The following is a 19951-nucleotide window of genomic DNA, read 5'->3' as shown; positions in this document are numbered from 1 at the left end:
CAGCATGAAATAATCTAATTCAAATAGAGTATCCAGGTAAACTTGCCTTCCATCCACCGACATGTGGTAGAATAGATATATATAATTAGCTTATATTAGTACATAATGGTCAAATACATAACTTTAGATTAAAAAAAAATGTTGGAAAAATAATCAACTCGTGCCAAAGTGGCCTTCATCAATTATTTTGCCAATATTTTCTCACCCTCAATATATAAATTGCCATAATACACACACGTGTTGATTGTTTCTGAAAAAAGCTAACAAAAACAGAGTTGTAATAAGATTTAGATTTTATTTTGTCATCGTAGTTATTACCAGAATCTCTACATACATGATATAATTTCTATAAATACATTATCAAGTGTACAAATCTATGATACAAACAATTTACAGGGATAAACGTTCATTTACCTATACATATAGACCATACATGCACCAATGTCTACAGTGTGTACTAATGGTGTGCATGCATGTTTTACAAATATCGGTCCGCATCTTATAAGATGCTGCTATAGCTAGAATGGACGGACAATGATTCTATAATAGCCAAGTAGGAGATTCACATTAGATACAGGATCACAATCTGTATCTACCACCTGTTACTTAGGTGTTCAGTAGTGGGACTACTGGCTGATACCAGCTAACATAGTTACTGCTAGGATGACAACCAAACTACTTTGTAACATATCTTATCTATTAATGGCCCTCCTTTACAACAGTCTTTCTTTTCACCATTCCAAAATTTTCATATGCTTCAAAGTGTAAAACAGGACTATTTTTGGAGAATTTTGGAAGACCCTGCACTCATCCTAATTTTCCCAAACTGCTAGGCACCTATTCCGTCTGCGTATTGCAGAGTTATCTTCTCTTGTGAGCAGGTATTGATTGTTACGTCATTGGGTTCTGTGAGAAAATTACGTCATTTTCTCAAAAATTGATGTTACTCTCACAAACAAATGACGTAACAATTAATACCTGCTCACAAGAGCAGATAACTCTGCAATACGAAAAGACGGAATACTCCAGTTGCACAAAGCTGAGTTTGAGATAACCAGTGGTTAGGAATAAACTCTAATATGAATACAACAAAATCTAGAGCATCTTGATATCTTTTCACTGGTACACATTTGTTGAGACAGATAAGACTTACGATGTGCTTTGAGGACTTTTTTTAACTTCAGAAGCCCTTTTGACAATTTGAATTTTCACTATCCACTGATTAATGTCTAAACCAACATTTGAGAAACTGGGGCCATGTTGTTTTTTAGACTCAATATGGTAAGTGTAGTCAACCACATCTGAACAACTGTTAGTTTCCACAACAACAGTTTGTAAATCCCCCAAACCCTTTCACCACTGTGGACCACAATGGACTCATCCAGATAAATGGATGGTAGAGTCTACTAAAGTTACCTAGGGGTGAAAGGGTTAATCACTGATATGGAATGTTTAAGAGACAAGACATTGATTCATCCTGAGTTAGGTCTACACAGACATTCACAAGTTTTTGACAATAAATAAACTCATGATTCCAGTTTCTCTTCCACACAGACCCCATTGAACATTGCATAAAACATTAAAGAAGAAGGGAGATAACCTGATCAAAGCTAAGTCCACTGGGATGTGTTAATACAAATGCATCAGAGCAAATCAAATTTTAAACGCCTCACAAAGTACACAACTCCACGTGAAGAAAAATTGCTTCTGAAGGGGAGCATGTGGGAAAAACTGTTTTCTCTCTCAATGATCGCTGCAATCATTCCCATTTACAAACACAAAACACTCTCATCCCAAATATTTCCTACTTGCGCATTCTTACTCACATTTTTCTCACAATCTAACGATCCAATATATCACAGATGCTTTAAGTTGTTTTCAATGCCGTACATTTTGGCTTTGAGGTTTTTCAGTTCTCCAACAATTTTCTTCGATCGTCCAGCAGTGGCGTGTACATTCCTTAAGATCTGCATGTCAATATCATCAGGACGTTTCATATCCATGTCCTCGGCGAAGCCCATTGTTACCTGAAGTGTTGTAAAAATTTGCATTAACAGGTAATCTGATTCTGTAACATGGTTTGGTCTATAAGGTTTAGCATCCTAACAACAGCTAAGGTCATTTAAGGTCGTGATTCTGTAACGAATCATCCAATAATGACCATATACACATATAAACTATAAAATATATGAAATTAAGGTCTTTAATTAAATACTAATTGGCTACTACATGTAATATAAAACACTCCTTTAAGTTTTAATAGTGTCTAACGTCATTTATTCCTTATTTATTGACACAACAAACTTGAGTTGCATACAATTTCATGTAAAAGCCCTAAACAATATGAGACATTTTGACTTGAGAAAATGAAATCTGGGAGATTTTGATGGCCTCATATATATATATAAAGAACAAAAACCTTGATCTGTCAATGTCATTCCCGCCTTACACTGCTGTAGGAAAACCTTTACATAACTAAAATAAAATTTGAGTTACATGGACAACGTACAGTTTTATGTAAGGGGCAATAATCCCTATTCTCTAACTGCTGATATAGTGCCAAATTTGAAAGTAATCAGTCAAATATATTTAAGGTATTGCTTGAGATGCACAATCAAATGCAGGGACGACCAGTGACTAGTACCATGTTGTGCCAGGACAACGCAGCTCAAAATACATATATTTTTGTAGTAAAAGATGTGCAACTGGGATGTCCAAACCACCCTACTCACTTTGTACAGTTGCCTTTCTACATCCTTCAGCCTGGATCGCAGATTTTTGATGTCATTTTTGAAACCCTCCACTTCAAGGTTCCTCCTGCGCTCGAGGTCCTGGTACCGTTGGTTCATCATCGTCAGCCTCTTTGTCATCTTATCACTGCGACCCTGTCATCACCAATGAAAATGTAATCATAGTTTTTTCATACTTGATAGTAGCACACATAAATCTTTGTTTTTGATGCCTACACTAAATCTAAACTAAAAACTAGTAAAGATACAAACTAATTTGATTCAATAGGTCGTACCGCAAGAAATCAATATAGTGCTGTTTACAATGGTGACACAAACAACCATTAGTGAAACGACATGGTAAACACCTGTACTGACAATGAGAGGATGATATCCGTACCTTGAAGACCTCCCTAGTTACGTCCCCTTCCTCCCGTATCCGCGACAACTCATCCTCTAACTGTATCACCTGTTCCCGGTACATCTCTGCCAGCTTTTGCGACTGTTGCAGCTGGTACTCAAGTGCCTGGAAAGTGAAATCAACATTAGAGACTGTATCCCGTTTAATCTATGTTAGAACCTGAGGAAGAGACATGTATTATCTTGTACATTTACCAGAAATCTGTCATTAAATGTCATTTTAGAGAGTCATGGTGATGGGTGTACATGTACAGTAATCTGTTGCAGTCGATAGACTTTCATGCCTTTTTGAAGAGAAAACCTTGCCAGATCACCACCATACACTTCATATTTCAGTAGAATTTGGATAACCCAAACCCAAACATATTTTAGTAGAAACTGGAAAAACTTTGCTACCCACACATTTCTGTAGAAAACCATCTGTTTTATGCAACCACTTTTCATTCCTCCCGATCGTTTTTACTATGTTATTTAACTGTATTAAGCGACCATCTATCTATCAAGCGCGACCAGCGACCACCTTATACTGAACCGAAAATTACGTTTAAATGACCACATTTGGTACATTTTAGCGACCATGTTTGACGAAAATAAACCAAACGGTCAGTGAAATAGTTGTGTAACTCCAAATTTGCGACCGTCACCACATTTGACGAAGGACTACCCGGTACTTAACGATCTTTTCACCAATTTCAGTGAACATATTGGACAAAACCAATTTCCAAATTTATATTATATTCATTGATGTGCAGAAACAAATAAAAAGTCATTTTTCTAACTGCCGATTTTGTTAATTTATCAGTAAAAATACAGACTGATATTTATCGCAGTTTAGCAAAAACATTTTGATTGCACGAGTGTCCTGCTAGGCAATGTAACCTTTAACCCTACGTCATCCTTCATCTGATTGGATGAAGTAAACTGGCCGGTTTTCATTCTTGAAATCGGGTCTGTTTAGAGATAATCAAGACAACATTCTAATGCGAAATTAACATTAAATATCAGCGCAACTGCACACTTAACATGTTTATGTTAGCATACATATAATTTCTAATTCCTCATCGGCTTTATTTAGGTCAATTTCTTGGCTGGATTCTCTTTCAAGTTTCCATCGTAAAATAAAGGAATAATATACATGAACCCATCTGTTGGACCACCACAGGAACTGCTATCATTTCAACAACAATAGCTGTTGTTACAAGTTAGCTTAAACTATGGTTATTACCGAAAACAGTTGTGTAAGTATTCACCTGATCTGGTGAGCGATGTTGTTTTAAACTACCTGTACATACATGTGTAGATGTGCGCTCGAGGTGGTGGTCTGTTTACAGTTGTCTGAACAAGGAGTCGTTTGGTTATAGTCAGTTGTGTAATTCTGTACAAAATATGGTCAAACTTTATTAAACGACCACTTTAAATAAACGTCGTTTAAAAAAAAAAAATCCTTGGGTGGTCGCTCAATACAGATTCCACTGTATGTAATACCTACCTTAGTTTCTTCTATGTAATGAGCTCTGCCTTCGTATGTGCCGCCATCTGTCACATTCAAGACAGATTCCTTAGATATATTGAGCTGCTGCTTGAAGCCGTCCATCTCCCTGAGAAGGCAATCTTTCTCAGCCATCCACTGTCTCTCATTGGCCCTGCCCTGGTACCTCAGCTCTAGGAAGTCCTTCGTGCTCTCGTATAACAGGTCTTGTGTTTTATGCAGTCTGCAAATGAGTGAATTTACCAACTGAATAGTTAGAGAGACAATATTGTATTAAGGCCAAACAAAATAACACATTTGGTAATAGAACAGTTTAATATAACACCTGAATTTATGCTGGCAAATTATGTTTTGATGTTTGACAACTGATCGGTTTTGTTTGGTTTGTTTGTGTTTTTTGTCCTATTAACAGCTGTGGTCATTTAAGGAGGTGTCAGGTTTTGGTGGTGGAGGAAAACCAACAACCTGCGCCAGTACCTGGAGACTGCCCAACATACGCCTCGAACCTGCGACAAAGTGTTGGGGGCTAGTGGTAGCAGAATGTCAGATGCCTTAACCGATCGACCACCAACTGATCAGTATTCTAGTGTAAAGATTATATCCTTCTCCTTTTTTCATCTTTAATAGAACATATTAACTTAAACATGATTAAATATCATCATTCCTCTAATATGTTAAAGATTAATTTATAAAACCGAATCACTGTTCAAAAGCAAGATTGTGATTACTTAACTTCTTTAAGAAGATTTTTTATTCTGTAAATACTTCGTAACACACAAATATCTTGTTTGTATTGAAATTTTGATTTAAAGACAAGCACTTTATAAAGGCACAGTTATTTGTTTCCTTGTTATATTAATTCATTCCGGACAATAAAGAAAAAAATGCACACAAAAAATAAATGTACAGTAGATCTGATATATGACAACATCACTTTTAGGTTTTTTTTCAAGTTAATGCAGCACAATCTCAAAAAGTCTACATGGGGAAAGAGTCAAAACCAAATTATTTTGAACTTTTTATTGATCCAATATCTCCGAGATATTATATACAATAAAATCATTAACTTAATTTAAAGTAGAGAACCTGTAAACAAACTCACAAAGATTTACTCTCGCTTCATTTTATCTATGTATTCAAACTTTGTTTGCAGGAAGTATCATACCTACCCTAATCACAAATCTCTTCCTTCATGTTCAAGTACATATGATGTTCTTTCTCTGTGCCAAGTTACAAAAAAAACCACCAACGTAACAGTTAAGGAGGAGTTGCACTTACAAGGTTTCTGGAGCAGAAATTGTTTTAAGGGCTATAACTCCAGGAAAAATAATCTATTTGCAAATTTTCTTTGTTCATGCACATCTTAATAACATTATGATGTTTGGGATTTCTTTTAATCCAGAGTTATCTTTCTAGAAAGGTTTCTTCTGGAAGAATTGTTTTCCTTCGTGCAATTAGCTCGACTTACTTCTCTGTAAGAGTATGTATTTTGGCTTCGTCTCTCTGCTGTCGTGTGGTCATTTCTTCCTCCTTAACCTTGCGGTCCTCAGTCAAGGCCTCCGTCTGCTCCTTGGCAATCTTGGTTTGCTCCTGGAGCTGGGCTTGTAGAGCCTCGACTTGTAGGGCTAGCACCTCGTTGTCATGTTTGTATTTCTCCTCTGGGTTTGGTGACATAGACTGTCTCCTCTCTGATAAAGGAAGCTGCTTCTTTTTCAGACCTGTTTAAAATTGTAAATAGAAATATGAAGCCCTATTAACCAGCTCAGGTTTGTAACTAACAGCAATTAGTTATACATGTATACTAAAATATAGTCTATTGTTTGCTTCAAATTGAAGTCCACTTTTACCAGATAAAATGAATCCAAAAGTATTTTTTTCATGAGAAATTTGAAAACAATGAAATACACTAGTACTTATACACACTACGGTCAGGAAAGGATCTCTTTATGGATGTGACTAAGTATAAGAAGAAAAAAAGCTAGGAACAATCACATCCAGTCAAAGAGGACCCAGCTGACTGATCCCAGTCTAAGAGGACCCAGCTGACTGATCCCAGTCTAAGAGAACCCAGCTGACTGATCCCAGTCTAAGAGAACCCAGCTGACTGATCCCAGTCTAAGAGGACCCAGCTGACTGATCCCAGTCTAAGAGGACCCAGCTGACTGATCCCAGTCTAAGAGGACCCAGCTGACTGATCCCAGTCTAAGAGGACCCAGCTGACTGATCCCAGTCTAAGAGGACCCAGCTGACTGATCCCAGTCTAAGAGGACCCAGCTGACTGATCCCAGTCTAAGAGGACCCAGCTGACTGATCCCAGTCTAAGAGGACCCAGCTGACTGATCCCAGTCTAAGAGAACCCAGCTGACTGATCCCAGTCTAAGAGAACCCAGCTGACTGATCCCAGTCTAAGAGGACCCAGCTGACTGATCCCAGTCTAAGAGGACCCAGCTGACTGATCCCAGTCTAAGAGGACCCAGCTGACTGATCCCAGTCTAAGAGAACCCAGCTGACTGATCCCAGTCTAAGAGAACCCAGCTGACTGATCCCAGTCTAAGAGGACCCAGCTGACTGATCCCAGTCTAAGAGGATCCAGCTGACTGATCCCAGTCTAAGAGGACCCAGCTGACTGATCCCAGTCTAAGAGAACCCAGACTGGTTTGTCTCTCTATCCACTTTTAATTGTTCATTAACTGACATATTCATAACTTTGTCTTAAATAGATTGAGGTACTTATTCTATGAACTGAAACTTTGATTTTTGCAACAGATTTTAATTGGTTTGTAATGATGGAATGGACGAATTGAGATAAGAAATGTAACAAACGTGAATTTGTGCGAGGTTATCTATGGAATCCCTTGCCTTGCTGAGAACTTAACCCCTGCTAACTACCTCTGTTTTGCCTGATCTCTGCAGCACTTTGTGGGCGGTTCTTGGTTTTTTGTTCAACAATGGCCTTGGCTGGTGGCTCTTTGAGAAAGTAGGTGATCTCACTCTCTATGGTACCACTGAGACTCAGCAGCTGCTGGATCTTTTTCTTGTCTTCTAGCTCTCGTATCTATACAATACAATATAGTAATGATGAGATAAACTCCTCTAGTTCTCGTATCTATACAATATAGGTAAAGAGTAATGATGAGATGAACACCTCTAGCTCTCGTATCTATACAATATAGGTAAACAGTAATGATGAGATGAACACCTGTAGCTCTCGTATCTATACAATATAGGTAAACAGTAATGATGAGATGAACTCCTCTAGCTCTCGTATCTATACAATATAGGTAAAGAGTAATGATGAGATGAACTCCTCTAGCTCTCGTATCTATACAATATAGGTAAACAGTAATGATGAGATGAACTCCTCTAGCTCTCGTATCTATACAATATAGGTAAACAGTAATGATGAGATGAACTCCTCTAGCTCTCGTATCTATACAATATAGGTAAACAGTAATGATGAGATGAACTCCTCTAGCTCTCGTATCTATACAATATAGGTAAACAGTAATGATGAGATGAACTCCTCTAGCTCTCGTATCTATACAATATAGGTAAACAGTAATGATGAGATGAACTCCTCTAGCTCTCGTATCTATACAATATAGGTAAACAGTAATGATGAGATGAACTCCTCTAGCTCTCGTATCTATACAATATAGGTAAACAGTAATGATGAGATGAACTCCTCTAGCTCTCGTATCTATACAATATAGGTAAACAGTAATGATGAGATGAACTCCTCTAGCTCTCGTATCTATACAATATAGGTAAACAGTAATGATGAGATGAACTCCTCTAGCTCTCGTATCTATACAATATAGGTAAACAGTAATGATGAGATGAACTCCTCTAGCTCTCGTATCTATACAATATAGGTAAACAGTAATGATGAGATGAACTCCTCTAGCTCTCGTATCTATACAATATAGGTAAACAGTAATGATGAGATGAACTCCTCTAGCTCTCGTATCTATACAATATAGGTAAACAGTAATGATGAGATGAACTCCTCTAGCTCTCGTATCTATACAATATAGGTAAACAGTAATGATGAGATGAACTCCTCTAGCTCTCGTATCTATACAATATAGGTAAACAGTAATGATGAGATGAACTCCTCTAGCTCTCGTATCTATACAATATAGGTAAACAGTAATGATGAGATGAACTCCTCTAGCTCTCGTATCTATACAATATAGGTAAACAGTAATGATGAGATGAACTCCTCTAGCTCTCGTATCTATACAATATAGGTAAACAGTAATGATGAGATGAACTCCTCTAGCTCTCGTATCTATACAATATAGGTAAACAGTAATGATGAGATGAACTCCTCTAGCTCTCGTATCTATACAATATAGGTAAACAGTAATGATGAGATGAACTCCTCTAGCTCTCGTATCTATACAATATAGGTAAACAGTAATGATGAGATGAACTCCTCTAGCTCTCGTATCTATACAATATAGGTAAAGAGTAATGATGAGATGAACACCTCTAGCTCTCGTATCTATACAATATAGGTAAACAGTAATGATGAGATGAACACCTGTAGCTCTCGTATCTATACAATATAGGTAAAGAGTAATGATGAGATGAACACCTGTAACTCTCGTATCTATACAATATAGGTAAACAGTAATGATGAGATGAACACCTCTAGCTCTCGTATCTATACAATATAGGTAAAGAGTAATGATGAGATGAACTCCTCTAGCTCTCGTATCTATCCAATATAGGTAAAGAGTAATGATGAGATGAACTCCTCTAACTCTCGTATCTATACAATATAGGTAAACAGTAATGATGAGATGAACACCTGTAGCTCTCGTATCTATACAATATAGGTAAAGAGTAATGATGAGATGAACTCCTCTAGTTCTCGTATTTAAACAATATAGGTAAAGAATAATGATGAGATGAACTCCTCTAGTTCTCGTATTTAAACAATATAGGTAAAGAGTAATGATGTGATTATTCTTCTAGCACTAGAAAACATGAAATTAAAACTGACAATGAGAAAGCTACCATATGTAAAAAGTCGTTAGATAGAGAATTCTACCCTGAATAATGTATGATCACTTTGATATCTTATTGAAAATGATACCACATTCGGTTCCAGGACCAAAGTTTTAGAGCAGCACTATAAGGAACTATCATTAAATACTGACTTCAAGAGAAATGTAATTATGGATACAATACAGTGTTTTGTTGTTAACTGACATTTGCTGAAACCTTTATACCAGGTACATAAATTAACCTTTAATCGGTCGTTCTCCGCGTACAATCGTAGCACATGTTCCCTTTCCTGGAACAGGTAAATCTGCATATCACTGAGGGCCTTCTGTAGCTCCACGATCTCCTCCTCCCTCTGTCGGAGCTCCCATTGTAACTTATGCTGTTCACAAAAATAAAAGAAATACAAAAATCTCACTCTAACTGATATCAAACTGGTTTGACTTTCCTGTGCAAGTAATTTCATTTCATTTTTCTTAATACCTGTATCATGTTTATGATTAATTTTCTAAAAATATGAATATTCTAGTATACCAGATAATCAGATATACTGGTATATTATATTATTCTGTATCATTTTGGGTCAATGACTCTTGAAATGACTCCTATAAAAACCGTTACAGATATCTGATCCAAATATGAACCATGCATTATATTTGGATTGAACCAATTTAAATGACTTCCTGACAGGACTCATTTACCTACATCAAATTCAATATTCGATGTACAGTATAGGCAAATAATTTATCGCAGGTGAAACTTTGCAACTATCAGAGCCTGAACCTTTTTTTCTTTCTAAATATACATTACCTGTTCCTCGTAGGTGATTTTGTACTCTTCTAATTTGCTGACCATAAAGTCGTGTTCCTCGTCATATTCGGCAATCTTTTTTCGGTAATATTCAAGCAATTCTCTTGAAGGACGAAGTTGACCTGTAATTGCAGTATATTCAATGATATAATTCTTGTACAATATCACAAGAAAAAAATTCAATCTGGAATTTTTTCATTACTAATACAATACGTGACTTAATTATGTGACATTTCATTAATGTGACTAATATTATTGTAAATTGATCATCTCTCCATACTAAACATGCCTAACTTTATCATAAATGCGACCAAATCAATCACCTCTTTATATTAAAAGATCTTGACTTAAAGAGATATAATTCAAGGCAAGTATATATCTACGACTCATTAGATCATCTCTCCACAACTAATGTGCCTATAAAGCTACTACACAACTATTAGATCAAACCCACCAAGTCTTTCATTGATGGTAGGTAAATCTGGGCTGCCATTTTCTACTGCATAACTCTCATCCTGGTCAGCCACAGTGGAGTCCATTGCTGTAGAGATGTTAACAGACCTGGCGACCTTTGGAGAACCTCTTTCCTTCCCACCGCTAAAACATCATAAGCAGTAGTATACTTTTAATAATGTTTCATAGAGAAAAAATTGTTTCACTTTATAAAATAATGTTTGTGTCATAGTTCCACCATTTCAAATGTGTACAATAAACAAATAGTGGGTGTGACAATTGCTGTATATCGTCTGCGGTATAAAAGGCTGGAAGTATTTTTCATTGGTTGAAAAATTATTTACCAATGCTTTACAATGTAATAATTCAAATGAAGTTGCAATGTGACATCATGATTCAAATTAATTTGACACAAGGTCATTCAACCCAAATTTAGTAAAATGTCCACCAATGATATTTCAGGAGTATAATTTTTCATAGATTAACCCCAGGTCCATTTAAATATATATACATTAAAGATTTCCCCAAAAGGCCCTCCTGGATATGATCAACTTTAAATGTGTTTCCTTTCAAAGCTAGTGATTGTAAGGCGGCCTGGTTTCACACTAGTGTTACAAGTAACAGTTAAGTACCCAGCAGAGTCATTGACTAGTCATTAGATAGAGCACAAGCTAAGTCACATGTAGAAAGACGACATTGCATATGTTAAAAGAAGGATCCGACAAGAGCACAGGTTCAGTTGTATTGTTTATGGAAAAAGAAAACAACAAGTATAACAGCAAAGGATTACCAGGGGAAAATACTGCTTAACTGGTGTAACACAATTGGAAAAGTGCACGGCCAGACCGGGTTCATCCACGGGACCTTCCGAACTCTAGACGGACACTCTACCAATTGAGCTAACTGATCACCGACGATCGACCCAATCACCGACGATCGACCCAATCCAGTTCCGCTACATTCCTCTCTCCTTTTTCTAAGTCTTCGCCCCTGAAGACACAACTATTTACAACCCAGGTTCGGGTATCCCCTTGCCAAACATACACCAAATGCTTGAAACAAGGGTTGGTCACAGGCACCACTGTAACAGGATCCGGAGTGAAAAAATAATCAGCCAGTCTGGGGTTTGAACCTGGGACCTTTCGAACTCTATACGGACGCTCTACCAATTAGCTACCTGTTCGCCGACGATGGACCCAGTCCAGTTCAGTTACACTGGCAAGCTAACTTTTCCAGCAATGTGGTTTTGGTATAACCCTATCGACATCTGAGGCACTCACACATTCAGCAATATCGAGTGTGGTTGGGGGCTGGATTGGTGCTCACGACAGGCATTTTGTAGATTATGCAAAAAACACTGGAGTGACTAATCAATCAACCGTATTGATCCGAACCGAAACTGAATTCTGGACCGCCTCATTTTGCTGATTAGTCACTTTCAGTATTAGATTAGTATGTGTTGTGTCATATATTGCAGACTTTTGTTGTCAGCACCTAAAAACTTTCTGACATGTTGTCAGCACCTAAAAACTTTCTGACACCAAACGTTTTGGGATAATTCCACGTTTTCATAAAGTAGTGCGCTCTGGTTCCTCACCACTGAGTGTTGCCAGACAGTCCAAGACTACCAGTTATCTATCCATTATTCCATTTTCTTCTTCAAATAATCTGCCTCCCACACCTGGTGTATTGTTACATATATTTCAACACTCTCTTTTGAATAGCCTATCAAGTGCAGATACTTATGGAAGCAGATACTAATGGAATAATAATATATCAAACTGTCAAATACTAATGGAAGTTGAGGCTTAAACATGTTTGGTACCAGTTAAAAATGAAAATAGATCCGTATGATTTAAACTAAGAAACCAGAAATCGCAAGATATAAGAGCTTTATTCACATGCAGGTAGTGCCCATAACATTGCAGAACATCATCAGGTCCAGTATATACTCTGCCTATTGAGCTATATAGCTGTAAAGACCTATAATAGCTCTAACGACCTATCTGAAATTAAAAGAAGATTGTATCATTAGGTTGATAACAAAAGAAATTAATGATGTAAAAAAATCGGAAATTTTACATTTATAAAAAATGAAAATAAACATCTAACTTTATGCTTTTTGTAGTCAACATTACCATAAACATTATTGTTTTATGCGACTTTGCTTTAATTTAATGAAAATTGAAAAAATAAAGCTCAATACAGCTATAATGTATAGGGGAATATAGCTATATAGGTCTTTATAACTATATAGCTCAATCGGCAGAGTGTACTGGACCTGATCATTCGAAGCAAGTTTCAACTCGTTATGTTCATGTGTGTGCATTCAAATGCATTGATATAGGTTGATCCAGCCATAGATCGAAATAATTAACAGCACATATAGATTTTATAATAGATAACCGATATCAGGGCTTATGCTAAACTATCAATATAACCCTGAAATGTCGCTAACAGTGGTAATGTTTACCCTTTGCTTCTTTTTCCAACAGCAGACGCCATTTTGAAATTTCCGCTAACATTCAGTCCGCAGAAAATAAATACTTAGCCGTGTTTAGTAAAAGTTAATAAATATATATTGTAATATAGAATTTGAATATATTGACGAAAACATCACAATCAATCGTCAATAAATTAGATGTACGTTATATTTTCAGTTAAAATTATTCAGTCCGAGACAACCAGAAGTCCCAATGACCAATCCATGACCTTGTATGGATAAATTCATCCGCAAATATTTGAGGTCATTTGAGTTTAACACAAACTGACCTAAAAGTATTCAATATTCATTTTATAATGCATGAAACGTTACATCATGTTAAATTTCTAAAGTAAAAACCTTTTTATTACGTTTTGTACAAATTATACCTATAATTGTTAAGAACTACTTTTGATGCGCAATCGGAAGCTACTGTGTTCGCAGGCACCAGTACACATATTGGATTTATCCTTCATTTCTATGGATTTATATCAAACTTACCGTTTTGGATGATTTCATGATATTTAAATTATTGTCAGCTACTTCTTTGTTTTGTGTATGAACCAACATGACGGATGACCCATACAACCGTTTCATTCCGCCGCCGGAGGCACCTGTTTTCACTCCAACTGAGGAGGAGTTTACTGATCCGCTGGGATACTTGGACAAAATCCGACCTATTGCCGAGAAAACTGGGATCTGTAAAATAAAACCTCCACCGGTTTGTTATTATTCTCTGCTGTTTTACTTTATTCTTTTATATGCTTTCGATTTGTAATGAGCAAAAGCCTCTCTAAATCGTCATGGTTATGAAAACCTCGTATAAAGATATGACACTCGCCTACGTGCTATCGAAATCTGCAAACATGGCGACGCTTTTGTTTAGTTTGTCGCTGTCAGTTTCATGTGATTTCTGTTGTTTTTCTTTGTCCCCACCAGTTCTATGTCAGTCTCTTTGAGTTTTGCTTTATTGCATGAATTTTTGTTAGGGTAATAAACAAATATCATGTTTTCCATGAACAATTTATTCGCGAAACAAATATTCTGCAAGTCTCATGCTACCACAGATGAGGGTTTTGCATGCAAACCTAATGGAAGCCTGCGTGAACGCCCAGTCTGCAGTACACAAACTTATGACGCACAATGCAATATTGCAATTTCTATTACAAATTGTCATTGATATCATAATATAAATATAACATTTTGTTAAGAAATATATGTAAAAATATGTAAATAGAATTTGATAGTTAAAAACAATTTTCTTTCTACAAAATAATGAAATACTTTCATAATTTGATGATATATTGATTTGTCGATTTTTGTTTGATTGAAAAGGTGACCTGGTTTAGGTTTTGTTAAAAAAAATCCTGCTGAGTAAGGAAGAATTCAAAAAGGTGCAGAAGTTGCAACATTTGCATATCATTTTTAGGTTTTTATTTTTATTTTTAAATGATCTTTTAATTATTATTTTTTGTACTAATTAATTACAATCAGCGCTCTGCTTTTAGCATATCATCTGGAGGATATAATTATGTTTTATTGAGACAAAATTCTAGTTTGATTTGTTTCAAAAGAGACTTTGTTTTCCTTCTAAAAAAAGTTCCATTTTTTTTTAATATTTTGTACTTAAAATATCCATTTTTGCACATTTTTGTTTTGTTTTAGATTTTATATCTTTTAATCAACTTTTCTTAGTAGATTTAGCCAAAATAAAGTGAAATTTTAACACAATATGTCCACATTTTAGAACATTGGTGAATTTCCTATTTTCAATAAATATGAATTAAAACTTAATCAGAATAGCTAGTTGATTTTTAAAACATTTTGTTATGTTAGCTAGCGATCATGCATGCATGTTCTAATGCTAATTGCCTTTTTTCACAACTAAAATTTCATAAAACAGAAGGACAAAGTACATTTAAATGAAATAAGATAATAGTTGGTGCACCAAACAAGCTTAATTTACTCTCTGTCTGAATAACAATATACTAAAATGCATGATTTTGTCTTTAGAATTATTTAGGTATCATTATTATATTAAATTATGTCCTTTTCGTGTAAAGGATATTAGCAAAAATGGTAAAAGTGTGATGAGGGTTGAGAGAAGTAGATGTGTAAAAACAAGATGGCTGCCAGCTGGATCAGGGAGGAAGCCATATTACCACAATATAGAATGCATATTTCTTAAATATGGCAGAATTTTAGACAGTTTTCTACATCATTTTATTTGCTCTTTTAGGATTGGCAGCCACCATTTGCAGTTGATGTGGATAAATTCAAATTTACTCCCAGAGTTCAAAGGCTCAATGAGCTAGAGGTAAGTGTATTATGACCATTTTATATAAGCTACAGCTCAGGCAAGTGGCGAGTTAAATGTAGGAAAATCCATTTTCATATTGGACCTTACCTGTGTAGAAAAACAGTTGTATTTAAGAAAAAAGAAAACCTTCTGTGTTTATAAAAATTATAAAAGTGAAACAATTAAAAAATGACATCTTGTTATACAGAAAACTCCATGCAATTGTATTGATATTACAACAATAATAAGATATTTTCTCATGAATTACATAAAAAGAATATCAACAATTTAAACTTCAGTATACATATGTTGCTAATACAACCACTATCACTTTTCGGTCCAAATGACTATTATTGATAGTCATTTTATTAACAATGGAAATACATATCTATGATATTGGATACTTGACACAGTAATAAACAAAATATGCATTAATATTACTTTTATTTGAAATTTTGCATAGATTAAATTTTATTTTTCTTTCATTTAAAAGGAATGAAAACTGCAAATATTCTGCATGGTTGTTAAAAATTACACAATCATCTTGAACAGATTCTAGTTTAATTATATATACAGTTCATGTCGATTCAACACAAAAAATGTTATGATGCAATCAATTGTCTGTCAAAACTATGTAAAATTCATGTACCATCTATCAGTCTATATAGATATTACTTAAGCCTTATTTATAAATACTGTAGTAGGTTCATGATATACTATCATAGTAAGTACAATGAAGATGTTGATATTATTGTAAATGTATTTGAATGATATCCAGATGTCAATTTATGAATTTAGTGAGCATAAGACTGTGCCATATTTGTGTAATATAATCTTTGCTTTGGTTGAAGGCTCAAACTAGAATCAAGTTGAACTTTTTGGACAAGCTTGCCAGATTTTGGGAATTGCAGGTGAGTTTGATGTGATATATAATTCATTGTATATTATTTATCATTTACTAGAATTTAACTATCACATACCATATGGAATATGGGTATATTTTCTAATTCACTATATATATAATAGCTCTAAAAAGAGGTAACAAATTCCATCAATGGAATATTGAAGATTTTTTAACTAATTGTATTGACTACATTTGTTTTCACTTGAACGTCGCAACTTAAACTGAAATTGATAATATTTTGACAGTTTGACAGCTATGTTTTATAGATTATGTTTTCTGTACATCACTTTGTTAAAGAACTTGAACAAAAAGAATAATACTTTATATTTGTTTTGACAGGGCTGTTCTCTTAAGATTCCTCATGTTGAAAAGAAATTGTTGGATTTGTACATGTTGTACAAGGTAAGTATATGATGTAACTTACCGAAAAAAATGTCAAATTTTATAGTCTGTTTCACTTTCTTATAATATAGTAAAGAAATGTACATACTTTTATATAGGATACTTTGAGATAGCTTATAATACAGCAAGAGTTTTTGTTGTGAAGAGGCTTAATCCAAGCAGACAACCAGCATATTAATGAAATTTAAATATGAAGATACAGAATATTTCTCCTAGATAGTCTAAACACATTACTATTTCATCATACATGGATCTGATCTGCTTCTTGCAGGTAACATTTTCTGAGCTAGACGTCAACAGAAAAATATGTTACAAATGTATAGACCAGGTACGTATACATTGTATGGTTTTATTTTGCTGTTTTCCCCCTAGTGTGTTGAGGATGTTGGAGGGATGGAGATACTGTCCAAGGAAAGGAGGTGGTCCAAGGTGGCCACCAAGATGGGATTTCCATCCGGCAAAGGTGTAGGGGCTGTTCTCAGGGGCCACTACGAAAGAATCCTTTACCCCTTCTACCTGTTCATGAGGGGTGACTCCTATGAAGCGGTATGTAGTTTATACATCTTCAATGAAGTAAAAACTGGATCTTCAGATATAAATTGGAAGCAATAACTACGATTTGCTATGAATCTAATTTATAAATGAATTGAAAATGTAATATTATTTTGAACTCTGTGATTATTGATGTTTAAACCCTGTTCAAGGTTAATTTCTATATGTATAATCTACCAAGAGTTCTATATACTTTGATGCAGACTTCTTTGTCTTAGGGTGGCCCTGGTCTTCTCGGGAAAACATTTATTGCAATGTTTGATATAAACAGAAAGACACTACAAGAAGGAAATGAAATTTGTAGACTAAAATTTGGTCTGAAAAATAACATAAAATACTTTTGTATTTGTACATTTGTTTTAATAATCATATATATATATTTTTTGTACTTTTAGATAAGAAAATGGCACTTAAAAGAACAAAATGACATCAAAGATCTAAAGACAAAGACATTAGTATGTTTCTATATTAACTTATGAAGGACTAATGATTTCAAGCAAGATTTGTTGTTAAAGTTTTATAAAATATAAGAAGGAAGCTCCTAGCAATTGAAAGTCTATTTGTATGAGACCTTGAATATGAACAAGATTGTGTATATCTTGATTTAACAGACAGTTGCACACCACTATAATGTACTGTTGTGTTATTATATCATAGAACTTATTTCAATTATCAGAAGAAAAATCTTTCATTTATATTTATTCTGGAACTCTTTCAACAATTTTATATTAACCAGTGTCTTTGACAGAAAAAACATCTAGTTTGGGAAATACAATTTACGACGAAAGATGAAACCTCTCACAAAAGTAATTTGGTAATGTTGATTAATTCGTTATACCTAACTATTTGTTTGGAAATTTTAGCAGACTAAAAAGGAAAAGGTGGTTGAAGAAGAATTCAAAGATGACAAAGACGATAAGGACTACCGTCCTCATGGCATAGCAGCCAAATCTGCGGCAGGCAGTTACCGACGCCTGCCCAAGAGAGAGAGGGCCCTGAAAGAGGTCTGCACCCAGGCACAACAATCTGCTCCCGAAGTACTTGGTTCCTCCAAATTTATATTTTTGCTAACAAAACTAAATTAACACCTTCCTCATATATTTGTGTTAATGCATGTTTCCTTGTTTAGATATGATAAGTTATCTATAAAATTCAGAGATATGTTACCAGAGTTCATATTTTTTTTATAGGTATTATTAAAACTTGAGTGAGGTTCTTGATTGTACTGATATCAGCCGAAGGCAATCGTAGTTCATTTGTCAAAAACAATTACAATCTTAAAAGTCGCATTTGGAGTACTAACATTGCTTCCCAATCACTCTCACTATGTATGTAAGAAGTGAAAAATCATTAAGACACAGATATGAGTGATTTGAAATTATGGAAATAATGCATGCTTTTCCCCTGGATTTTAATTTTGAAAAGCCACAAGATATTAATCAACAGGGCTCTATTTGTTATCTCACAACTTTTGTTATGCATTTTGGTCTCTTGGTATATTTGAGATCTTCAAATTCATTGGTACATCTGTCTCGTATGAGGCAAATTTTGCTGAGAACAAATGTAGATTTTTCGAGGTTTCATTGTAAAATGTACCACATAAAGGAGTGACTCTGATTTATATTTGTCAAAACTTGATAAAACTTAACATTGTTTTCAACTGCATTCAGTAGATTTCCGACATTTGGTTTGTTTGTTAAACATGTCAGAATTTAAGAGCAATTTGAAAACAAATTATAATATTATTGTCCATGTTCAGTTTTGTGTACAGGACTACGCTAAAGAATAATACATATCAACAAATCGAGTCAAAGCTTGCACATCATGGGAATAAGAAAATTTGCAATGTAATAATATTCCTTCAGATTTTATTTGTGTAAAATTGGTTCAGAATTGTAGACTTTTGTCAGTATATGAAACTTTCTGTTTCAGGAGTCATTAGATATTGATTACTCGGTCAATTCTGAGTTGAAGAAATTGCAGTTTTTTGGAGCAGGGCCCAAAGCTGCTGTTCCACCTGTTCCTAAAGGTAATTTGCTCCTGCTAATTATCATTGCATCAAAAATTAATATAGATTGATTTCATGAAAAGCAACTCTAGTGTTTATTGTTTTTAAATGAAATAAAATATAAATAAAAAAAACATTTATTTTTGTCCAATTTGGAGATTTATTTCCATGACCTGAAAGTTATCATCTTAACAGAATATGCATCATTGTGATTCATTCCTAAGAGATCAGTTTTGAATTAGAATAAAAAAAATGCAAAAAAGTAAAATATATTAAAGTATTTAGAATGGAATTAACTTTTAAATTTAAGCAATATTTCCTGACTGTAACTTTTTTCTGACTGTAACTTACCTTCATATATGGTTAATCATTTTTTTTTTTTTTTTT

The 19951-nt window shown here is 34.7% G+C and overlaps 2 protein-coding genes across 2 annotated transcripts; one reads left to right on the top strand and one right to left on the bottom strand.

Moving 5' to 3' along the window:
* Positions 1-275: 275 nt before the first annotated feature.
* Positions 276-13451, bottom strand: LOC110456243 (coiled-coil domain-containing protein 77-like). The gene is made up of 10 exons (XM_021506855.1): positions 13391-13451; positions 10919-11061; positions 10465-10586; positions 9899-10036; positions 7528-7693; positions 6107-6356; positions 4639-4861; positions 3130-3255; positions 2733-2885; positions 276-2027 (listed from the first exon to the last, which is right to left on the bottom strand). Exons 1-10 carry the CDS (start codon positions 13420-13422, stop codon positions 1857-1859), a joined length of 1524 nt encoding a protein of 507 aa, XP_021362530.1. The 5' UTR covers positions 13423-13451; the 3' UTR covers positions 276-1856.
* A 360-nt stretch (positions 13452-13811) lies between these two features.
* Positions 13812-19635, top strand: LOC110456480 (lysine-specific demethylase 5D-like). Its single transcript, XM_021507266.1, has 8 exons — positions 13812-14120; positions 15639-15716; positions 16550-16609; positions 16942-17004; positions 17377-17550; positions 17952-18011; positions 18420-18593; positions 19489-19635. Exons 1-8 carry the CDS (start codon positions 13968-13970, stop codon positions 19633-19635), a joined length of 909 nt encoding a protein of 302 aa, XP_021362941.1. The 5' UTR covers positions 13812-13967.
* Positions 19636-19951: the final 316 nt, after the last annotated feature.

The sequence above is a fragment of the Mizuhopecten yessoensis genome, unplaced genomic scaffold (assembly GCF_002113885.1).
Source record: "Mizuhopecten yessoensis strain PY_sf001 unplaced genomic scaffold, ASM211388v2 scaffold1011, whole genome shotgun sequence".
Lineage (NCBI taxonomy): Eukaryota > Metazoa > Mollusca > Bivalvia > Pectinida > Pectinidae > Mizuhopecten > Mizuhopecten yessoensis.
Note: the sequence above shows the minus strand (reverse complement) of the source record. Positions and strands in the feature narration are given on the sequence as shown.